General features: G+C 41.5%; 1 protein-coding gene across 2 annotated transcripts in view; it reads left to right on the top strand.

Annotated features, from left to right (window-relative positions):
* Nucleotides 1–24,932, top strand: part of def8 (differentially expressed in FDCP 8 homolog) — a 53,604-nt gene extending 28,672 nt beyond the window's left edge. The window contains exons 6-12 of one of the 2 annotated variants that reach the window (XM_068049252.1): nt 5,769–5,933; nt 11,037–11,164; nt 13,782–13,895; nt 16,253–16,333; nt 16,527–16,667; nt 17,915–18,024; nt 21,163–24,932. In XM_068049252.1, coding sequence (XP_067905353.1) covers nt 5,769–5,933; nt 11,037–11,164; nt 13,782–13,895; nt 16,253–16,333; nt 16,527–16,667; nt 17,915–18,024; nt 21,163–21,256 — 833 coding nt within the window. In that variant the 3' untranslated portion in view covers nt 21,257–24,932. The remainder of the gene's footprint in view (nt 1–5,768; nt 5,934–11,036; nt 11,165–13,781; nt 13,896–16,252; nt 16,334–16,526; nt 16,668–17,914; nt 18,025–21,162) is intronic. The other variant, XM_068049253.1, reaches the window with a different exon arrangement.
* Nucleotides 24,933–25,165: the final 233 nt, after the last annotated feature.

Below are 25,165 nucleotides of genomic sequence, written 5' to 3'. Positions count from 1 at the left end.
ATTAACTCAGAGTTGTTATTCAGTGGTTTGTAGCTATTTCAAAAATTGAAAAAAAAAAAACTGCCTTAAAGTTGTCAATTTGTTACATGGGTTATAGTATGCTCTACGTATTGTCATGGGAAAGAGTTGAAAACACCAGTCTCCTGATGCATCTCTTGTACATAATTTTCCACAGCAGGTAGAAACCTACAGGCCTTTCTCCCCAGTATTTGGGTCACCAGGCTTTAGAAACTTGAGACTTCTTGTGACAAATTCCTTGAAGGCATTTCTAGCCATTAACTAATATTCATGGATGTAGTGACTTTTATGTTGTTCAAGATGGCTCCTGGGCTGGAAGCTCCCTTGCTGTTCAACTCTATCCATGGCCATCTGCTCCCATCCCTAACGTTTTCTCCCCCAATCTGCCCTCTTAAACTGTTTAAATTCCCCTGGCTCTTTAAATCAGTTCATTTTAGCCCTATCTAAAAGTTAACAGCTAGTTTAGTGTATGTTACCTGGGCCCATTGCCCTCCCCCAGCCACACCTGCTCTTTGTTTTCTCAATGAAATTGATCCGGATGAAACTGACGAGCACAGCTCTCGATACTTTAATCTCCGATCCTGCTGTCTTCACAGTCCAGAGTGTCTGCAGCCACGGCATGCGGTAAGTCCATTGAGGTGAAGAAGGAGCTGCGGGACCCGAGAGAAGTCCTGTGAAAAGGTGCCCCGAACACCCAAAACATCCACGAACGGCCCCCCCGGCCGCAACTTCAAAGCGCCCGCGGGAGATGGCTTGGAGAGCATCTGCAGCGCACTGTCGGCAATGCTGCATGCCTTTATTTAAACCACTGCAAAAAAAAAACCCTTAGCAAATGTAATCACCTCTAAGTCTGCCAAATGATGCTTCACCTCCCGAAGGACGTGGATGAGCTTTCCGGACGTCGATGGTGGGCACTGAGGAAATGGCTTATTACCTGCACCAGATTCCACCCCCCTCCCCCCCCCCCCCTTTACCCCCCGTCCCCTTCCCTGCTCCACCCTCTCAGCTCACCCCCTCACAACCCCGTCCCAGCCCGCCCCCCCCTCACACCATCTTCACCCCGCACCCCCTTCCCCTGCACCCCCCCCCCACCCCCTCCCTCTACCCCTCCCCCTTGCATCCCCTCCTCCCACCGGCACCATCCTACACCTGTGTAGGGGCCCCAACAACCCCACTGCCTTGTGGGCGTCTCGGGAGAGACCAAGGCTAAGGGAGTAACCCCTAACAGAAAATCCGGAGCGGAACCCCGTAGGCGGTCATGTGTCACCTTTGGCATGTTTCCGGCAGTTCCTGCAGCCATACTGGTGCCAAACGTCGTGTCCTGCACTCCTTTGGACCCCACCAGAAAGGCCGAGAGGGGGGTTTTGACGACTGGGCAACTCTCAACCTCCATAAATTTGCCCAGGCATGCGCCATGGAGAGGTCACTCCATAGTTGCCTCACAGCGACTAAAACAACACGGAAGGCAGCAGTTACGGGTTATAAGTCCAGATAAATTGGCGTAGAAACTGGGCGCCACGGGTTGCCTTTGTCGGTGGGAGAGGTCATTGCACCTCACTGGACAGCTACCGCCCGCCTCAAACCGGGCAGCCCCCGGTCAATAAGGTTCTGTCCCGCCACAGTCTGCCTGCTTCAATGGGTGCTTGGAGCTCAGGGTCATTGCCCGAAAGGTGGACTGATACACCGCACCAAACAACATGAAAAAAGGAAAGAAGGTACCAGCCCTTCGCTTTGCAAGCTGGAACGTCAGAACTATGTGTCCTGGCCTGTCGGAAGACCTTACACAAATCAACGATTCTCGGAAGACCGCCATCATTAACAACGAGCTCAGTAGATTCAATGTGGACATTGCAGCACTTCAGGAGACTCGCCTCCCCGCGAGTGGCTCTCTAGCAGAGCAAGACTACACCTTCTTCTGGCAGGGCAGGGATCCTGAAGAACCAAGACAGCATGGAGTGGGCTTCGCCATCAGAAACTCCTTGCTCAGCATGATAGAGCCTCCCTCAAATGGCTCGGAACGCATACTGTCCATCCGACTGCTCACCACCTCTGGTCCAGTACACCTACTCAGCATCTATGCTCCAACACTCTGCTCCGCACCTGAAGCTAAAGACCAGTTCTATGAACAACTCCATAACATCATTAGCAGCATCCCCAACACCGAACACCTATTCCTGCTGGGGGACTTTAATGCCAGGGTTGGGGCCGACCATGACTCATGGCCCTCCTGCCTTGGGCGCTATGGCGTTGGAAGGATGAATGAGAACGGGCAGAGACTGCTTGAGTTGTGTACCTATCATAACCTCTGCATCACCAACTCGTTCTTTCACACTAAACCCTGTCACCGGGTTTCATGGAGGCACCCAAGATCACGTCGTTGGCACCAGCTAGACCTCATTGTCACAAGGCGAGCCGCCTTAAACAGTGTTCAAATCACACGCAGCTTCCACAGTGCGGACTGCGACACCGACCACTCCCTGGTGTGCAGCAAGGTTAGACTCAGACCAAAGAAGTTGCATCATTCCAAGCAGAAGGGCCACCCGCGCATCAACACGAGCAGAATTTCTCACCCACAGCTGTTACAAAAATTTCTAAATTCACTTGTAACAGCCCTTCAAAACACTCCCACAGGGGATGCTGAGACCAAGTGGGCCCACATCAGAGACGCCATCTATGAGTCAGCTTTGACCACCTACGGCAAAAGTGCGAAGAGAAATGCAGACTGGTTTCAATCTCATAATGAAGAGCTGGAACCTGTCATAGCCGCTAAGCGCATTGCACTTTTGAACTACAAGAAAGCCCCCAGCGATTTAACATCCGCAGCACTTAAAGCAGCCAGAAGTACTGCACAAAGAACAGCTAGGCGTTGCGCAAACGACTACTGGCAACACCTATGCAGTCATATTCAGCTGGCCTCAGACACCGGAAACATCAGAGGAATGTATGATGGCATGAAGAGAGCTCTTGGGCCAACCATCAAGAAGATTGCCCCCCTCAAATCTAAATCGGGGGACATAATCACTGACCAACGCAAACAGATGGACCGCTGGGTTGAGCACTACCTAGAACTGTACTCCAGGGAGAATGCTGTAACTGAGACTGCCCTCAATGCAGCCCAGCCTCTACCAGTCATGGATGAGCTGGACATACAGCCAACCAAATCGGAACTCAGTGATGCCATTGATTCCCTAGCCAGCGGAAAAGCCCCTGGGAAGGACAGCATTACCCCTGAAATAATCAAGAGTGCCAAGCCTGCTATACTCTCAGCACTACATGAACTGCTATGCCTGTGCTGGGACGAGGGAGCAGTACCCCAGGACATGCGCGATGCCAACATCATCACCCTCTATAAAAACAAAGGTGACCGCGGTGACTGCAACAACTACCGTGGAATCTCCCTGCTCAGCATAGTGGGGAAAGTCTTTGCTCGAGTCGCTCTGAACAGGCTCCAGAAGCTGGCCGAGCGCGTCTACCCTGAGGCACAGTGTGGCTTTCGTGCAGAGAGATCGACTATTGACATGCTGTTCTCCCTTCGTCAGATACAGGAGAAATGCCGTGAACAACAGATGCCCCTCTACATTGCTTTCATTGATCTCACCAAAGCCTTTGACCTCGTCAGCAGACGTGGTCTCTTCAGACTACTAGAAAAGATCGGATGTCCACCAAAGCTACTAAGTATCATCACCTCATTCCATGACAATATGAAAGGCACAATTCAACATGGTGGCTCCTCATCAGAGCCCTTTCCTATCCTGAGTGGTGTGAAACAGGGCTGTGTTCTCGCACCCACACTTTTTGGGATTTTCTTCCTGCTGCTTTCACATGCGTTCAAATCCTCTGAAGAAGGAATTTTCCTCCACACAAGATCAGGGGGCAGGTTGTTCAACCTTGCCCGTCTAAGAGCGAAGTCCAAAGTACGGAAAGTCCTCATCAGAGAACTCCTCTTTGCTGACGATGCTGCTTTAACATCTCACACTGAAGAATGCCTGCAGAGTCTCATCGACAGGTTTGCGTCTGCCTGCAATGAATTTGGCCTAACCATCAGCCTCAAGAAAACGAACATCATGGGGCAGGATGTCAGAAATGCTCCATCCATCAATATTGGCGACCACGCTCTGGAAGTGGTTCAAGAGTTCACCTACCTAGGCTCAACTATCACCAGTAACCTGTCTCTAGATGCAGAAATCAACAAGCGCATGGGTAAGGCTTCCACTGCTATGTCCAGACTGGCCAAGAGAGTGTGGGAAAATGGCGCACTGACACGGAACACAAAAGTCCGAGTGTATCAGGCCTGTGTCCTCAGTACCTTGCTCTACGGCAGCGAGGCCTGGACAACGTATGCCAGCCAAGAGCGACGTCTCAATTCATTCCATCTTCGCTGCCTTCGGAGAATACTTGGCATCAGGTGGCAGGACTATATCTCCAACACAGAAGTCCTTGAAGCGGCCAACACCCCCAGCTTATACACACTACTGAGTCAGCGGCGCTTGAGATGGCTTGGCCATGTGAGCCGCATGGAAGATGGCAGGATCCCCAAAGACACATTGTACAGCGAGCTCGCCACTGGTATCAGACCCACCGGCCGTCCATGTCTCCGTTATAAAGACGTCTGCAAACGCGACATGAAATCGTGTGACATTGATCACAAGTCGTGGGAGTCAGTTGCCAGCATTCGCCAGAGCTGGCGGGCAGCCATAAAGACAGGGCTAAATTGTGGCGAGTCGAAGAGACTTAGTAGTTGGCAGGAAAAAAGACAGAGGCGCAAGGGGAGAGCCAACTGTGCAACAGCCCCAACAAACAAATTTCTCTGCAGCACCTGTGGAAGAGCCTGTCACTCCAGAATTGGCCTTTATAGCCACTCCAGGCGCTGCTTCACAAACCACTGACCACCTCCAGGCGCGTATCCATTGTCTCTCGAGATAAGGAGGCCCAAAAGAAAGTGACTTTTATACTCAAACTTTTTTTTTGGTTGTGTTGTTTCTAGTTAATATACTCACATCTTTCAAAAAAAGCTGGTTAAAGAAATTATTTGGTCCATTTAGTGATATTTTCTGTTCAATGATTGGTTGCTTTGAAAAGAATTGACTGATTTGATTACTTAGTTTTCTTATCACTTAATACTTTTTTTGTTATGAAGCAAATTGAAGTTCTTTTGATTTGTATACATTTCATCGGAATATTTCAATGGATGAAATAAGGAGTTGTTAACTTTTAACCTTTGAAGTGTGACATAATAGACTGTTGGATGAAAATCTCGGTAATTCCTTACTTATTCATGAAATGTAAAGTTAAGTTCCCTGAACAAAACAATCACTCTATTGCTTGTGCCTTAAAGTGGATTTAAATGACTGCTAGGGATGTCGTCGCATTTGATTTACATCCTGAATATGGTCTACTTTCGACTGCAAACCAAAGATAATTAGTACAAGGTAACAAACTGGGCTGAAAGACATTCCCAGCAGATGATGCTTTAATAATATTATTGAGTTGTAATGTAATTTCATCTATTTGAGAAGAAATAATTAATTGATTTCAGTACTTTATTTTTTTTGAAATCCTGCCACACTAACTCAACATATTCTACACTTGCAGTCCAGTGTAAAGTCCATGTACCAATACAGAGCATTCCTACCCAGAAAGGAATGTATTGTCAGGAAAGTAAATACAATAAACAATGAGAAGTTGTGATTGATCTATCCCTGTGACGCTGCACGTCACCACTTTTAACCATTTAGTTTCCTTGTTGACAGGTTGTTACTACCGGTGTCACAGTAAGTGTTTGAACCAAATCACCAAATCCTGTGTAAGATCAAAGATTAGCCACCAGTCTGAATTTGAACTCAATATCTGTCCCGAAGTGGGACTGGACAGGCAAGATTACCGGTGTGGAGAGTGTCGGCAGCCCATTTCTCTACGTGAGTATACTGTTATCTGCTTTGAAATATTAAACAATTATATGCTAATTTATAGTTTAGATGAAAATACTCTTCTGATAAAGGTGAAGGATGGGGAAGGTTTGTATCAAAATCTGGTTGTCTGATTCGTAGTGATGGAAGACGTTGATATTTTGTATTTCAGCAATTCAGGATTGCTCGGAGCTATCCCACAAGTGGAAAGCTAACCATCTGATCTGTAATTAATGAGTCTTCTGTATTGTTTGGTCCTCTGCTACTGTACAAACATACATGGGTCTTGACAGCGTAATTGAATGATTAGGAGAGCTTTGTTGGAATGATGGGTGCTAGTATTGAGGTGTCATGACTGGATTCTGGGGGTATGTCTTGTAACTTATTTTCCTCGCTGTTTTCAAAACAAATGAAACAATGATCACATCACAGCATGTAGGGGAACTTAGGATCACACGTGCAACACACATGGGAAATCTGCACAAGCAGGAAATCTCAAGGGAATATGACTAGGAGAGGCCAATGTCTTTTTTGGCTTATGGAGGACTGAATTGGCCAGAGGGAGTACTCTGACAGGGCTTTGTTTTGTTAAAAATTATTTTTCTGAATTGCTTTTGGTGTCTGGACAAAACAGATCTGAAAAATATATTCTGCTTTGGAATAGTCGGATAATCAAGAATTGAGCTTCCACATATTTGCCCTTTGAACTAGAAAGTTCTTTGTAGATTCATAGATTCAGATCTAATATTGAGGTTGCCATCAGATAATTACTAGAGGCAAGTATTTAAAGGCAAACTTCACTTCAAAGTTGATTTAGGCTGTAATATCAAACTAGTTTTTTTTTTAAATTGAAAAGTTGTCTAGGGCTTTGAAGTTTTGGCTGAGTGTCTGTCTCAGCTTGTCTTGTTCTTTTGAAGTAAGTATCCCAAAATTCTAACCGCGGAATCATCTCTTAATGTTGGGTGGCTTGGTCAAATTCAGGGGTCTGCAACTTTTTTTTTTAACCAGAAGAGCGTTTTCTTGAAACACAAAAATTGCCTAAAATAAACCACAAGATGAAAATTTGGCATTTCTGAGTCAAATACTTGGTAAACGGCCAAGTGTCTCCGGTAGAGTGCATAATTTGCATATATAATGCATGTGTTGATTTTATGTATCAAAAGCAAAAAGAAAATGGACCTAACTGAATTATCGGATTATTGACTTTGCTACAATTTTGTCAGTAAAGTTCTTTAAAACAAACTTTAAGATGTGTAGAATTAAGACTGTTTTTTTCAGTTATTGATTCTCATGATAAAAGTAGCTTCCAATAGCACAATCAAAATAATTTATCATCTCTGCTAAATTAGAAACAATAATGGTTGCAACCGTGAAACATGTTCCTTGAATCACAGGCACTATCTGTAACCATGGTGTAGCTATACCACTCGAACATGTTCATTTAGAGAATGATGATACCTTGGAAATGTCATGCCTTACAGGTGTAACTGGCTCTGTAATGACAAACTAAACCACAATTATTGCTGAGCAAGCACTACAAAGGTGACCGTAGTGACTGCAACAACTACCGTGGAATCTCCCTGCTCGGCATAGTGGGGAAAGTCTTCGCTCGAGTCGCTTTAAACAGGCTCCAGAAGCTGGCTGAGCATGTCTACCCTGAGGCACAGTGTGACTTTTGAGCAGAGAGATCCACCATTGACTTGCTGTTCTCCCTTCGTCAGCTACAGGAGAAATGCCGTGAACAACAGATGCCCCTCTACGTTGCTTTCATTGATCTCACCAAAGCCTTTGACCTAGTCAGCAGGCGTGGTCTCTTCACACTACTAGAAAAGATCGGATGTCCACCAAAGCTACTAAGTATCATCACCTCATTCCATGACAATATGAAAGGCACAATTCAGCATAGCGGCGCCTCATCAGACCCCTTTCCTATCCTGAGTGGCGTGAAACAGGGCTGTGTTCTCGCACCCACACTGTTTGGGATTTTCTTCTCCCTGCTGCTCTCACATGCGTTCAAGTCTTCAGAAGAAGGAATTTTCCTCCACACAAGATCAGGTGGCAGGTTGTTCAACCTTGCCCGTCTAAGAGCGAAGACCAAAGTACAGAAAGTCCTCATCAGGCAACTCCTCTTTGCTGACGATGCTGCATTAACATCTCACACTGAAGAGTGTCTGCAGAGTCTCATCGACAGGTTTGCGGCTGCCTGCAACGAATTTGGCCTAACCATCAGCCTCACGAAAACAAACATCATGGGACAGGACGTCAGAAATGCTTTATCCATCAATATCGGTGACCACGCTCTGGAAGTGGTTCAAGAGTTCAGCTTTTATCTTAATCCCTGTATATGTCCATATCTTTATTTGGCTTTCATAAAACTTGCTTGTTACTTCCTGCTTTGCTGTCTGACAATCCATGCCAAGGAGATCACTAAATCTTTGTGGGCAGCTTTGTTCGAGGGCAGCAGTTAGCACTATCACCACTGCTGATTGCAAAATTTGGGTCATTACAGCTTGCTAAAGAAAATCTTAAGATGCCAATTGATCTTTATTTTGTCATAATAAATCTTTGATCTTGGACATCTCACTAGAAAAATGTGACTTCCTTGGCACCTCTGCATGGCACAATGACTAAAATCTACAAATAACAATGTTGGGTGTTACAGTTCAGCCTTTCTCCTGACACTCTTGTGTTCTAAAAGGCTGCGTTTGCTGACCATGCAACCACTAGGTGGCGCAGTACTTGCAATGTGCAAATGCAGGCTCTTCAGCTGCAATCTCTGTCTGTGAGGTTCAGGCAGCTGCCAGGATTAAAGATGGAGCTGCTCAGTTTATCACAGGAAATGCTTATGGCTGGATCGTTCTAGCAAACTGACCTTACATTAAGTTGGATGGAAGCCCAGTAATATGCCACTATGTAGTTATAGGACACTATGTAATCCTCAGATCCATTTAATATTCCAGTAATCCTATTAAATACAAAAGGAATTTTATGATTGCATTTCCATTGGTATTTGGGCAGAGTATAAAATGTGCTGCCAATTCTTTAATGCGATTCGATTATATGACTGACCAGTACTGATTGCATCCGAACACAGCCTCTCGCTCCCGCCCCCATCCCAATGCCTGCTGTCCACCCTCAGCAACTCACTTTCTCCCTCTCCCCACCGGCCGCTTCCCCTCAGCTGCTCACTCCACACCTCCCTGCTCCCCCTGACCGATTTTGTTCTCCTCTGCTCGGCACCCGCTCTCTGGTTACTCGCTGCCCGCTTCACCCCTCCCCCTCCAGTCGTTGCCTCCAAGCCACGCCGCTTCCCAACGTAGCGACATAGGAGCAAGTGGCATGGAGCTAGTGGCTGGAGGGGGTGAAGCGGGGAGCGGGTGACCGGAGAGCTGGGTGGCACAAAGTGAGGAACAATTGGTCAGGGGAGTGGAGGGGAGCAGTGAGGTCTGGAGCGAGCGGCTGAGTGGGGGAGAGCTTCAGCCTTGCAGTCTCCCGTTCAGCCACTTCCTCCAGCTGGGGGGGGGGTTGCTGGATACCTGATGACGCTGTATTGCGCATGTGTGAAGATGGACCAGGTGTGGATACACGATAACGTTGGCACTGTGTGGTGACGTAATCCCACGCATGCGCTACCTCGTCCTGGCAAGATGTAGCTGCGCATGTGCGCAGCTTGGCGTACTCTGATGACCTCAGCGGGCCGCTACGTTGTCAGAAATCACTTTGGTTCTAAAAAGCAGTTTTCTTAAGAAGAGCAACTCTTATGAGCTGAAACCTGCATCCTTGTGCATACTGTTGAGTGGACTAGCATGTTACCAGACAGTTACCAGCTAATTACATAACAATGCATTGGAGACCACATGAACATCCACCACCTTCTCGTGTCTATTCTGAAAAGGTTAAATACCACACTGTCAGACAAAGACTAAAGCTAACAATCATTTATTTATAAGTAGATTTTTTAAAATAAAAATTTACAGTAATGGTACTAATTTTTAGAAAACAGTAAAGATAAAATCCACTCAATGGGTCAAATTTCCTCTTCTGGAAAGTATTTCTTACACCATTCATTGTATGATAATTTTGGATGGAAGTCTAGTGCAAATACACATACAAACATTGAGTGAGTTGTTGAAGATGATGAGATTCTTTGAGAGGCTGTGGTGGGGATGGCCACATTTTCTGACTGTGTCTAAAGATCCAGCCATACTGACAAAAGATACTGGATGATCTAAAATCAGCATTTACCACACTAAATCATTGCCTCCTGGGTCACTGTTCTGGCCATAGCTCTCGCCCCAGTTTTTTCAATGCCTTTCCAGCTGACCTCTAAAGTTGCACCATATTCAAAACTCCAAACTCTTCTGCTGACACCCAAAGTTCCACATGCTATCATACTAATCTATGCTGCCCTTTGCTAGTCAAAGGAGGAAGATCAGAGCACATTACCAGCTACTCAGTGGTACTCCAAACAAATGGAATTGGCCCTACGCGACTGTTCCCTTCTCTTCCCTCAACATAGCCATCCTGATAATGCTACTATACTGATAGTTACAGCTATGCCAACAGGATAGTTACAGCTATGCCAACATACTCAGTGTGACATTTACAAAAGCAATGCTACAAATACAAAATATACCACAGTACCAGTATGTCAGGTTCTGAAACATGCATGTCTTCTGATCCAGAAATATTGTGCAAATAATCTCTTGTGCACATGACTGAAGATGCATGGAGTAGTGTTACAGATGTCTTCATGACCAGCTTCATTGGTGTAATATCAAGTTCTCGCTCCTCTGAAATGTTAATTCCATGTCACTTAATTGGCCTGGTTATATAACATGATGGTGAATGGACACTACTGGAACTTGAACTTCTAACATTTTTTGCCATCTAATGTGGCTCTCGTGGTCCTCATTTTGGAATGCTTAAATTTATCCCATACAGTTTCTTATCAGAGGAGCCTTTAAGTGGAGTCTCTTCAATTATTTAAGGAACGTAAAGGATTGTCTTGGCATTCAGATTTAGCTCAGCTACTTCCACTTGTACTTGTCACTTTTTTTTTTGTAAGTCTTCTGACTTCTACTCCTATTATTTTCACTTTTTATTCTTCAGGTGGTGTGCCTAGTGAAGCGCGAATGTGTGACTACACAGGACGATATTACTGTAGCAGCTGCCACTGGAATGATGCCGCTGTCATCCCCGCACGTGTCATACATAATTGGGACTTTGAAACGCATAAAGTAAGTGTCATGGATGGGAAGAGATAACATTCCTGTTTGGGAGGAAGAGCAATATGGTAACAGCTTTGAAGATAGAAACTGGAAAATAGTCAAAATGGTTTCATTAGCAAATTATTATGTTGGTCATAACCAGAATTGCTATTCCAGTCCAAAAAAATCTGGTAACTTGCCTAGTGTTACACTATGTGATAGAATCCATGTGCATGGCTTTCAGGTTTTCTCCTTTCACTCTTCCCACAATTGGTTGAACTTGTGGGAAAAGTATGAAATGAAACAATAAATGATTCAGTATACAAAAGAAGTATTTTTCTTTTGAAAGAGATGCACAGTATACCATCAATGAGGTCAAACTGTGACATGATTAAAATAACCTGAGTTTGTTTGCAGAGCTTGGCCTGGTTTATGGAAAGTTTTGCATGCATAAACTCACACATAATCACATCTTTATGTATCCAAAGCTTTCAGCGAATGCAACTATTGTGTTTCACACTGGCTCCAGATCATTTTTCACATGCCTAACATGCAAGATCTGCTTCCAGATGCAAGTTCACTTCCCCAAGAACCAAAATGTGATTTTTTTTATCCTGCAAAGTATTATGGGATAACGAGCCACAGGGTGAGCAGTGAATCCTTTAGATATGCACTGGAAGTTGTGCAATTTACCATTATGTGCGTCAGAACTTTGGGCAATTGATGATCTTTGTAACTCTTAGTTTTGGACCAGCCATAGAGCCTTTGACCCAGTTGACCACACCATCCTCCTCCAAAGCCTTTTCACTGTCATCCAGCTGGGTGGGACTGTGCTTGTCTAATCATAACCAGAGAATTGCCATCAATGACCTCTCTTCCCATTCCCACAGTTACCTCTGATGTCCTGCAAGGATTTCTTTTCCTTGGATCCCTCCTATTTTTCATCTAAATGCTGCCCCTCAGCAACATCAATTGAAAACTCATCAGTTTCCACATGTATGCTGATGATGCCTAGCTCTACCTCACCACCATCTCTTTTGACCCCTCCATTGTTTCTAAATGATCAGACTGTTCAACTACCATCCAGTACTAGATGTGTAGGAATGTCCTCCAGTTGAATATTGTGAAGATTGATGTCATTGTCTTTGGTCCCAACACAAACTCCACTCCTTTGCCACCGATTTTCATCCTTGTCCCGAACAACTGCTTGAGGCTGAACCAGACTGTTGGTAACCTTGGTGTCATATCTGATCCCCAAGATGAGCTTTCAACTACATGTATTCTTGCTGTCACTATGACTGCTTATTTCCACCTCTAACATCTCCACCCCAGGGCTTCCATGCCTTTGTTACCTGCAGACTTGTTTATTCTAATGCACTCCTGGTTGTCCGCCCATATTTTATCTTCTGTGAGCTTGAGGTCATCCAACATTCTGCTTCCTGTGTCCTAGCTCTCACTAAATACTGTTCACCACCCATCATCCCTGTGCTGACCTACCCTGGCTCCTGGTTAAACAATGCCTCAATTTAAAAAATTCTCCTCACTTCAAATCCCTCCGTGGCCTGGCCCCTCCCTATTTCCATAACCACCTTCAGCCCCTCAATCCTCAAAGATACCTGCACTCCTCTAATTCCGGCCTCTTGAGCATCCCTGATTTTAATTGCTGGCGGTGCCATCAGCTGCCTAGGCCCTAATCTCTGGAATTTCCTCCCTAAACCCCTCCACCTTGCTCTCTTCCTGTTAAGACACTCTTTAAAACCTGCCTCTTTGACCAAGCTTGTGGTCATCTACCCTAATACCTCCTGATGTGGCTAAATGGGTGGTTAATGGTCGGCACAGACTCGGTGGGCCGAAGGGCCTGTTTCAGTGCTGTATCTCTAAAACTAAAACTAAAACAGTGTCGTATTTTGTTTTATAAGTCTCTGAATCACCTTGGGATGTTTTATTGTGTTAAAGGTGCTAAATAAATACAAGTTGCTGGTGCTGCAGAGATTCATTAAAGCAACCTTGCTACTTGGCAACAGTTGTACTCCCTCTTGGCTTTGAGTCGAACTGGAGCAAAGGAAGAAACCCTCATAGTAACCTTCCCAGTTACTAAAAGCAGTGTTCAGTGATGAGGGAATTTCTGGACCTAGACGTTTTTACACCTAGAGAACACTGCATTTGATTTAATGAGTTATGATCTCCATGCTGGGATGGCTAGCACCAATAACAGCTGTCAACTGTGATGCTTGCTTGTCAGTCCACCTGGGTAGGGTCAGATTTTTAATGAGACTTTAAAACCTTAGACAAGATGTGCATTTCCCCAATACAAAAGAGCTGTTATCTTTAGTGTGTAAAGGAGACACTTAAACTTTGCATAATACTACCAATCTACGTATTCCCATCAAGAATTTTTTTTTTAAAGTCTTTGATTTTAAACTAGACATATATTAGATCCATCAAAGCATTAAGACCACAACAGATCATTTTGTGAATTGTGTGAAAATGTGGGATGTTTTGGTGCATTACTGGGAAGAGAATGTGAATACATTTAAACTTGAGGCTTCTGTATGCAACAAGAAACCTAACACCTGCAGATGATTCATTAGCCATTGCTACTTGGGACTGTCTGATTTTTTTTTTTTCTCCTTTCCTTGCACATTAGGTGTGCCGCTATAGTATGAGGTACCTCACACTGATGATCTCTCGGCCAGTACTGAAGCTTAGAGTGATTAATCCACTTCTCTTCAATTATGTGGAGGAACTGGTGGAAATTCGGGTATGCCTAGACCCAGTGTACACTTTACACCTGAGCATATGCAACAAATAAGGCTGCTTTCTATTGATTAAATTCAGCCGGAAGTGCATGTTACTAAAGGTACTAACTAGAAAATAATGTAAATATTAGGAAGAACTAACTTCAATTACAAACCAGTGATTTGACATGATTTAAAATATTGTCATTATTCAAGCAATTTTAAGTTCTCAAAGCTATTTTTACTAACAGTTTGTACCTCTGAATGAAATCAAATATTTCCCATTTAAAGGTGTACATGAAAGGTTGGCAGTTTTCAAAGTCGGGAAATCATCTGGTCCAGATGAGATGCATCCTAGGTTACAGAGGGATTGCAGAGACTCTGGCCACGATATTCCAGTCCTCCTTGGGTATGGATGTGGCCCCATAGGACTGGAGGATTGCAAACATCACACCCCTATTTTAAGAAAAAAAAGTGAAGGATAAACCTGGCAACTACAGGCCCGTCAGCCTAACATGTAAGGAACCCCTTAAAAGTAATCTGGCACAAAAATAATTGGCATTTGGAAAAGTATGAGTAAAAAAAATGAAAGTCAGCACTCATTTGTTAAAGGCAAATTGACTAACTTGATTGAGTTCTTTGAGAAATAATGAAGTGGGTTGATGAAGGTAGTGTAGTTGATGTGCATATGGACTTACAAAAGGCATTTGACAAAGAACCACATAATAGACTTTTAACAAAATTAAAAAATTGGGATTAAAGGGGCGGTAGCAGCCTGGATACAACATTGTCCAATGGACAGAAAGCAACGAGTAGTGGTGCTTGGTTGTTTTTCAGACTGGAGCGAAGTATACAGTGGTGCTTCCCAGGTGGAGATATTAGGACCACAGTTCTTTTTGATATAAAATAATGACCTGGGCTTGGGTATACGTGCATATTTCAGTTTGCAGATGACTCAAATGTAGTAAACCAATGAGGAGGACAGTAATAAACTTCAAGAGGAGAGACAGACTGATGAAATGGGCAGATAGATGGCAGATGAAACTTTACACAAGTGTGAAGTGATGCATTTTGAACTAAACTGTACACTCAAAGGGGGTGCAGGAACAGAGACCTGGGTGTGTGTGTGTGTGTGTGTGTGTGTGTGTGTGTGTGTGTATATATATATATATATATATATATATATATATATACAGATTTCTTTAAGGTAGCAGGATAAATTGAACAGCTATTTAAAAAGCTTATGGAGTCCTTGCTTTTATTAATACAGGAATAAAATAAAAAAGCAAGGAAGTTACGCCAAACCTTTAGTAAAACTCTGGTTAGGCCTCCGATGGAATATTGTGTTTAATTCTAGGTACCATACTTCAAGAAGGTTGTCAGTGTCCTATAGAGGGTGCGGAAGAGATTTACTGGAATGGTACCAGGGCTGAGGGATTTAAATAATGTGGAGAAACCGGAGAACTGGGGTTTTCTCCGAGCAGAGAAGGTTAAGAGGAGATTTGATGGAGGTGTTCAAATTCATGAATGACTTTGATGTAAAGACGGAGAAATTGTTTCCAGGGTCTGTAACCAGAGGACACAGATTCAAGGTGATTGGCAAAAGAGAACCAGAGGCAATGTGTGGATTTTTTTTTTTTAAACACTTTTTTTTGATGAGTTGGAATGCACTGCCTGAAAGAGTAGTGGAAGCAGATTCAAAAGTAACATTTCCCCCAAAAAATTGCATAAGTACTTGAAGGGAAAATTTCACATGACTATGGGGAAGAGGAGAGGAGTGAGATTAATTGGATAGCCTTACCAAAGCGCCAGCACAGACATGATGTGCTGGATGCCCACCATCTGTAATGTTATCATTCCGTGGTAATTTGGCCAAAGCTGCATGAAAATCAGTTATTAAACAAGAAAATAATTCGTAGTTACTCAGAGGAACATTTGCTTCCTTTGCTTCAATGCTGTCCTTGAAGACTTATTTCACAAACTTTTAAAGTTCGTCTTCCTTTGTTAGAGTTAGAATTTTCAGTGTAGCTACAGAATCTGTCTTGAGGTTTTTTTAAAAGTCCAGATTGCATGGTATAGCACAAAAGCAGTGTCAACCCTATCTTTTCCTTGGACTTTAGGGAAAGTTGGAGAGTTTAGCTCTGTCCAGGACATCTGGCAGAGTGTTTTGTGAACATACTGAAATGTTAAGGAGAATGAGTAGACTTTGTTCTTGATAAAACGTTCCCCTATCCCCTAGGTTAGTTTACCTTTACTCGATCGTGTGATTCTTATTGAATCTTTTCAAATTTTCTGTGAACTGATCTTGAAGGAGTGAAGTGCATCTATGTTAAAAATTATTTAATTAGCTACATGTATTGTTTTTGGTTTCTGTCTGCAGAAACTCCGACAAGACATCCTGTTAATGAAACCCTATTTCATCACATGTAAGGAGGCAATGGAGGCAAGGCTGCTGCTGCAGGTAGTTTGTTCTGGCACTAGAGCCATGTCCATAAATAATATTGAATGGTGTAATATTGGTTGAAATGGGAAAGCAAAATCAACACTTTATTCCAAATTGCCTGCTTTGAAATTGAAGTTGTTGGCAAAAAATACATTATCTTCATCTTTGTGGAACAAATTTTTAGCGTATGTTTAATTATTTGCATTTATAGTTACAGGATCGACAGCACTTTGTGGAAAACGATGAAATGTATTCTTTGCAGGATTTAATTGACATTGCTACTGGGCGCCTGAGCTGCACTTTAACTGAAATTCACACCATCTTTGCAAAACATATCAAACTGGACTGTGAGGTACAGTCAGACTTCTACTGTTAAGAAACCGTTTAAGGTTACATCAGCCTTCAAAAAGGAGATGGACGGTGTGTTTTAGTTGCAGGAAACTGATCCCTCAACCCTTTTCTCCTCCTCCCCCTGCACTGCCCCCACTCACCAGTATAGAAAAATCTTGCGTTTTATTGTGTTTCATTAAGGAGTATTGCAATATTAGTTCTCAGTGGTGTCTTTTTATGGCACATTTTTCAGAAAGAGAAATTGCTAAGGAATATGTTTTCTGTCACTTAATTCTCTTGTGTGTTAATCATGTTACTTAAGAGCAATAAGGAGCATCTGGAGGCTCAGACCTTGCATGTCATACTTCAGTTTTTTCAATAGAACAGTGAATATTTTGTTTAAATGGTTTACCAGTTGTGCATATAAACAGGAAATAATGGAAATGCTCAGCAGCATCTTCTGTATTTTGCTTTTTTTTTGTATTACCGATTGTACAGCTACCTTTGCTACATTGCACTCTGACCTTTTAATTTAAAATTTTCATCAGTGGCTCTAGTTATGCTCCCTCAATGGCTCAACTGGATAAAGCAGTGAAAGTCTGAGTCCTGTGGAGCACAAAGGTCCTGGGTTGATCTATGACCTGACTCTCTTGCTTGATGTAAGCTGGGGTGTGGTAGGGGCATTACAATATTGTGAATCCCACTCCTGACTGCACTCCAGCAGTCCCTGTTAGAGGTGTGCACATGTAAGCATTGGGAGGAGTATAGGATCGATATTGATGTCCTCGTTCCAAATGTTCAATAACCTGTAAAACATCTGCATATCTAAACAATAGTGGTCTGAGTGCTAAAAATACATTATAATGGCACCAAAATGACAGTCCAATCATCAGACCAATCATTTTGCAATAGATTTGCTTAAATATTTTCTGCAACAAAAATCTGTTTGCAACTTTTGAGTTCTTAATTTTCCCTGTTTATTATGTAGTAGTTTTCTATCGAGTGATCATTTTTTTTTTGTGTTATCCAAAGTTTATTGATCTAGTCAGTAGTATTCCACATGATGTATCTGGAGGTAAATGTTTTTGAATCTCTAATCAAAGGCATCAAATGTATAAAATAAAGTGTTACACTACACTGAAAATTCTTTGTTCCAACAATTGTATTAAAATTATTTTAAAATGACGAATTGGCCTAAAATGTGGAGCTGCTGTGCTTGTAGATATAGATAACTGTAAATCAATCTTGATTCTGTGACTTGTTTTGTAGCGCTGTCAGGCTAAAGGTTTTGTCTGCGAGTTGTGCAAAGAGGGAGATGTGCTCTTTCCATTCGACAGCCACACATCAGTGTGCCAGGATTGTTCTGCTGTATTCCACAGGTTGGTACAAAGAAGACCAGGTAATGTTTGCTTTGCATCCTGGTTGGTTTAAATGTTTAGGCCCGATTTACATTGTAGGTGTCAGCAAGCAATTAGGAAGGCTAACGGTGTGTTCGCCTTTATTGCAAGAGGATTTGAGTACAGGAGTAGTGAAGTCTTGCTTCAATTGTATAGAACCTTGGTTCGACCGCACCTGGAGTACTGTGTGCAGTTTTGGTCCCCTTACCTTACGAAGGATATTGTTTCCGTAGAGGGAGTGCAACAAAGGTTCACCAGACGTTCCTGGGATGGCAGGACTGTCCCATGAAGAGAGATTGGGGAAACTGGGCATGTATTCTCTAGAGTTTCGAAGAATGAGAGGTGATCTCATTGAAACCTACAAAATACTTAAAGGGATAGACAGGATAGATGCAGCTAAGATGTTTCCCCTGGTTGGGGAGTCTAGAACTAGGGGGGTCACAATTTCAAAATAAGGGGAAAGCCACTTAGGACAGAGATGAGGAAACATTTCTTTACTCGGAGGGTTGTGAATCTTTGGAATTCTCTACCCCAGAGGGCTATGGAAGCTCAGTCATGGAGTATGTTTAGAGATTGACTGACAGATTTCTAAATACCAATGACATAAAAGGGTATGGGGATAGCATTGAAGTGGATGATCAGCCATGATCATATTGAATGGCGGAGCAGGTTCTATGGACTGAATGGCCTACTCCTGCTTCTATATTCCTAATTCCAGACTCTTAAATTTGAAGCTTGGCCCATGATAAATGAGTGACTTTATTTATGCATTAAGGAATTTGTATTGGAATGGGGTTATACTGGACTGGTACTTTAATTTTTCTTTTAAATGTTAAGTGTATTGTAACTGTCTGCTAAAGCTGCCAACTCAAGAACTGATTGAAGGCTGCTACCAGTATTACTATCATTAGAAAGAAATGAGGAAACAAGTATAACAAATTGATTGAAGTAGGTTGCACAACAAAACTTCAGTAGAGAACATGAATCTTATTTAAAATACAATGCTGAGCTTTCAGGATGAATATATGCTTAAACCACCAAGTTCAGACTAAACAAGTGAAACCTAAACAGACCCAAGGGATAACTGCTGTCTCTGATTCGTATAAATATTTTGGATTCAAAAACTCCATACAACTTGATCAAGCTTGCAGATGATATCAAATCAGGGAGGCAGCTCTGAAATTGCAGAATGTGCTGGATAAAATATGTAAGTGGGTTAAAAAAAATGATGTATTTAATACCGATAAATATACTGCACACAAGAAATATTGAGTGATGCACGTACTTCTTGAATGCTGTTGAAATAGCTAAGCATGAAGCCAAAAGAGACCAATGAACCTTCAGATACTCAACGGTCAACATGTCCAACCAGTGCAGAGCAGGAATGGTCAAAGCCAGTTGAATGTTATACTTGCATAGCAGTAGAATACAGGAAGTTATAACTGAAATGTATAACACTGTTTAGACCGCACCTTCAGTATGTTGTGCAGTTCTGGTTGCTGAGACACAAGTGAGATATTCAAGCACTGAAGATAATGCAGAGAAGAGCCACAAGGCTGATCAATAGTCCAACATCTGAGTTATGAGGAAAGACTGAAGGAACTTGATTTTTTCAGCCTGAAAAGATGTTGTCTGAGTATTGATCTTGTAGAAATATATTAAAAAGTTACAGTAATAAAAATGGTAAATCTGGAATACTACTACGTACGTCAAGAGGACATGACTAAACTAGTAAAAGAGAAGCTTCAAACATGTCAGGAAATTCTTTTTTTACTTTTGAGTAATCAACCTGTGAAATAGACTACCGAGAAGAGCAGTGGAGGTAAAAGTGCTGGAATCTTGAAGAAATACAAGGAACTTAGTGTGTTCTAAGATGGATGAATGAAGATTCTGGATTTGTAACAATTTTGGTGCATTCTGCTGTAATTGAATGTAACCTCCTAATGTAACTAATTGTTATCTTCAGAGTCACAAAGTTTCAGGGTTATTCAGATATGTTTCTTTTCAGGTTTTGAAATTTCAAATCAATCCCTGCTTTTTATCTGTTTGACCTCATGCCAGAAGGCAGGAGAACAGATGCACAACCCGTTCTCAGGCTACCACTAGCACTCTGTGCCACCCTCCTCACCCCCCAACCGCCCCCCAGAGGTGCTAGAGTGTCCTGAATTAAACATCTATAAAAGTTTAGTAGGATCCAGCTGTTCCTTCAAAAGAATGATATTTTTCAGTTTCAGATTCTTTTTTTCTTCATCCTTTTTTCTTCTTGGTACGGCATTTTCTTTGTCTATCTTTGTAGAATGCTACACAGATGATGGAGGGAGCAAGAAAGCAACTTAAACTAAATACAGGTCTGTTGTATCCAGTATTCTGTACAGCAGTCGTGTCATTGTGCTTTTAAAGATATGTTGGGGGAGAGAGAAAGAATGCATGACAACAGGAACATCTTATTACATCTTCAGAAGCAATAATAAAAGTGAATTTGAGTGATTAGAATATTAACTGCACTGAAGTACATAGTTAGAATAGAATCTAAATGCAGTGCACAAGAGTGCGTTTGTGTACAGCAATCTTTCTGCCCTGTGCGGGGTTTTGTATTACTGTTGGGGCATCCTGATTTTGTGCAACAGGGCAGCCAAACTGTTGCCAGGGATTAGGGGCCTGAGCTATGAGGAGGGAATAAAGAAATTGGGAATGTTACACTGGAACAAAGAAGGCTCATAAGATTTTCAGCAAACTAATACTTAGAATCTTAGAAACTGGAAAACTGAAAAATAATTTTATGCAAACATGATTTCTGTATCCAGGGTATAAGGATTTTGGATAAAAAGATGGAAGATGAGTTTAGAATTAACTGCTTGACAAAGTATGGTAAAAGGTGTAGAACAGACTTAGCTGAGAGATTGTAGGAGAGAAATAAATGATATATTTTGAGCTTTGGGGACCAGCCTGACAGCCATAATAGTCTTTTCTGGTCCTGTCTACGTTCGCTTGTAATTTCATGTAAATCAGAGGTCCTGTTTTGCTGTAAACATTCTGTTCAGCTTGATTTGCAGTCATGTGCATTTGTCTAATTAGTATGTTACAATGGTGATTGCTTTTTTTTGTTTGTTTCATTCACAGAGATTGTTACTATGACAATTCCACCACGTGTCCGAGGTGCCCAAGGCTATCAATGAGAAGACAGTCTCAAATTGGGACAACTCACCCAGACTGAAACTAAGCCCAAATGAAGAATTGTTAACTAGGAACTATGTGATGCTGATCATCTCATTTCCTGCCAGCTTACTAAGCTGAACCTTGTGGGAAGATAATGTAGAAGTTAACAATGGCATTGCTTAATTCCATTAGTGGACCAACAAATATAGTATGAGGCATTGAGACCTAGATTAAGTGAACATACGAAATATTGAATAATGGTCCTGAAGTTGGAAGTTCCAGTACAAACTTCAGTGAAGGGCTAAAAAGGCAGCTTCCCCAGTGAATAATAACAGCAGTTTTCGAAATTAAAATTTGAGTATCTTTTGGAAGGTGCTTTCTTAGCTCTTTTAATGGTCTGTAAAATCTGGCCACTATATTATCAAGAGTGCTTTTTTTATACATTCCTTCCTGAGCACTTTCTATTTAAAATAGGTTTAATCCATCTCCATGGGATTGACTGCAGACACATTTATCGCATATTTAAATAGATTTTAGGAAAAGGATGCTGGCCTTTGAGATGATTCATTACAAAAAGGCTTGCAGCTACATAGCCCTTAATCACATTCTTCAGATGAAGACAAAAGATTAGTAATGCTGCCCTTTTTTATTTTCTGCTCACTGGCATCAGTACAAATTTGACAAAGGAGAAATTACTACTCTAATAATCATCTGTGCTGTGGAGCAAATGTTTAAGTGGCAAATAATTATAGATCTGGGCCTGTTAGCATTTCAGATAGCAACATTGACAAATCCTGATTCTTGGTTCAGAAGCTAGAAACTGCACTGTGTGAAAGGAAAGGGTGGAGAGTGAGCACATTAGAATTGTTTAATTTGGAAACAGTAGAATTGATGCTTTAGTGAGCCGATGTCCCCAGCCTATGTGTAGGAATGGAGGATCAAAATGCTTCGTGAGTGAGCACCAGTTTCAAGATAATTAATCCCTGCACAGCAGTGGGTTATAGATGGAAGCAAGCTGATAGTGAGCATCACTCTCACTTGTCATTCTGAAGACTGCTTTTATTTCAGTTGTGTGTCTTGAAACCTGCAAACCCATTACTGTGCTATGTTTGAGTCTCCAAACCAAAGAAATCTGCACAGCCAGGGATTCTTATCTAATCTAGAGGGGTACAGTACATTTATGTAAGCTTGAAGTTTGGCGGACCCTGATTATGCACAGGGGTACTTCTTGTATTTAACCAACTAAAGCCACACAGTGTACTGGTACAAGGGCAGGTAAGCATTCTGTTTGTCCAGCCAGGACCACCTGTCGGCATTTGTTTACAACATTATTTGGACCTGAATTTGAAGAATCTAGCCCCCAGTAATGGGTCCAGCCCTCCATGGTCTATTAATGAGCCATGCTGGCTGGTCAATCATCAACAATGCCTTTCAGTACTACAGGATCAGATATAGGTTGACTGAGTCTGCCACAGAAAATTGTATATTCTGCAGATTGCTATAGTAATGCGATCTGAAATGGACACCTGGATTTTAATTCCAGTCTTGCTGAAAATGGTGATAAACTAGTAATAATTTTGTTAACAAACTATGTTGACATTGTTGGACTTGTTGCATTTTTGAAGAGAGTAAAAGAACTAATGTAATACTATATTATATTTCCCAATGGAATTTTCCAGTTTAATGAAAAACTGAACCATATTAATCACAGCTGAACATTCAGAATTCAACTTTAGACCATCTGTATTCCTTTGAAATGTTTTTTTTTGTCAGCTATTTAGAAGTTCAAATAGCCAACCAGCGACCATGATAATCACCCTGTGTATTTACCCCTTTGTTGCAGTTTTAACCAGTATTGTTTTGCCCAAGTTCAGGATTCTGGTTATTCAGTAGAAAAGAGGGATGTCAAATGATAAAATAAATGATTTGGCTTAGTATACCTGATTAAATAAATGTACTCACAATTAGTTCTATAACACTCTCTTACCATCTATATTGACTTTGTCAATCTGATATGGATTGGGGGTAAAATACACTTAAGTGTTGGAGGTTGTCTCTTCAGTCTGATGCTTTCCTTTGAATAGTTAATTAGTACTTTGTAATACAATTTGACTTCTGTTAAATGATGTCTGAGGAATTATGCAGATATATAATTGAAAACTAAATGCAAAGGAAAATAGAAATGTATTTTGTCTTGGCATAAAGAGGTTGTTGTGGTCTATATTCCCTTTCCTGATCTATATTGTGATTTTCTTGATTGGTTTAATATCACAATTGAGGGAAGGGAGTGGAAGTAATTGCACTTATTAGACCTCACATACCTTAATCTGCTGATTTATCCCCCAAGTCTCAATGAACCCTTCGGTAAAATGTAATGGTTAAATACTGTACAGTCCTTTTCTGAATTCCTATACATAAAGAGCCATGCTGCTAATTGAAGTTTTTTGTATGAAAAGCTGCATTTTGTAGGCACTAAACATTACGCTATGCACTTTTTGAAAAGCTTTCAATTCCTAAGTATTACTATTCCGATTTCCTTCTAAAGAAATTGTGCATTCACCAGTTTATGCACTTTAAAACAAAAAAAATTGTTTCTCTTTTTAAAAATCAAATATAACTTGTCAATAGAAGCCAATCTGATGAATGGCCTTTGAAAGGTACAAGCAGCATATCTGTGGCTTTTTGCTAGTCATAAAATCAAACTAACTGTTTCATTTTAACCCTTTTGAGTACCAAAGGGAAGTATCCATGAGAATTTATATTCATTAAATGAGTGCAGGCCAGTGGAATATTTATGTAGGAGATTGAATATGGCTGTGTATATCTCTTCCACCTTGTTTGGCATTGAAAAGGTTGTCAATTAAAAACAGAAAATGCTGCTATGCACCAGCAGGTTAATCGGCCTTTGAAAGAAGAAGAAAATAGTTAGCATTTGAAGTTAATAAACAGAAAATGCTGGAAACACTTGCAGGCCAAGCAGCATCTGTGGAAATTGCACAAAGGTTAGGTTCATGTTTTTGTTCGATGATAACTCCATAGACCTGAAACATTGGGTATGATGAAAGGTCAAAGACCTGAAATGTTGCTCTAACCTATTTTCCCTTTTATCCACAAGTTGCCTAACCTGCTGAGTGATTCCAACACTTTCTGTTTTTATTTCAGATTTATAGCATCTTAATATTTTTCATTTTATTCAAGTTCATTCTTGAGTTCATACATTGAATGGAAGGTAATTAAAACATTAACTTTTTCTTTTAAAAGGCTGATCAACCTGCTGCACATTTCTACCACTTGCATCATTTTTTTGTGTGTGTGTGTATATAAGCTGCAGAGGTACCAATTTTAAATTTGACCAAAAAAAGTGAAGATTGGTAATGCACCTACAGTGGTGATCATTAGAAAATGCAAGTACTTTTCATACAATAAATAGTTTTTCTTGGATCAGGCAGCTTTTAAACTATCAACTCTTGAAACGTATTACACATGTCCAAGTTTTTCCCTTTGTTGGAAAATGACGACGGTTCTTGGCATGTTTGTTAATTATGTATGTGTGTATAAACTACCAGAGAGTATGTAATTATATACTCTCTGGTAGTTTTAATGTGCATATAAATAATAAAAAAAAAAACACTTGTATATTGTCCACTAAGGTCAACATGGCATCTTAGGCTATTCCTTTTCAATTATACTGCCTATGGTGCTTAAATTACACTAGTGACCATTTCTTGTAATGTGCAGATTAAATATTTAATAAATTATATTTCAAGATTTGTTCACTTCCTTCATTGAACGTCTGTTCAAAATTTTGGGCACTTGCTATATTGTCCAATCCAAATGAAAGCTGAAATGTTGGATCACAGCAAACTTGTGATTGTGTATAACCTCATTAGATATCACTTTGCCTGTCAAAATATACGTGACTCGATGTTTAAATAATCTAGAAGTACAAGCTGTCCTGGGGACATGG

Source organism: Heterodontus francisci, chromosome 17 (genome assembly GCF_036365525.1).
Source record: "Heterodontus francisci isolate sHetFra1 chromosome 17, sHetFra1.hap1, whole genome shotgun sequence".
Lineage (NCBI taxonomy): Eukaryota > Metazoa > Chordata > Chondrichthyes > Heterodontiformes > Heterodontidae > Heterodontus > Heterodontus francisci.
The sequence above is the reverse complement of the archived record's forward strand: the minus strand, read 5'-3'. Positions and strand labels throughout refer to the sequence as shown.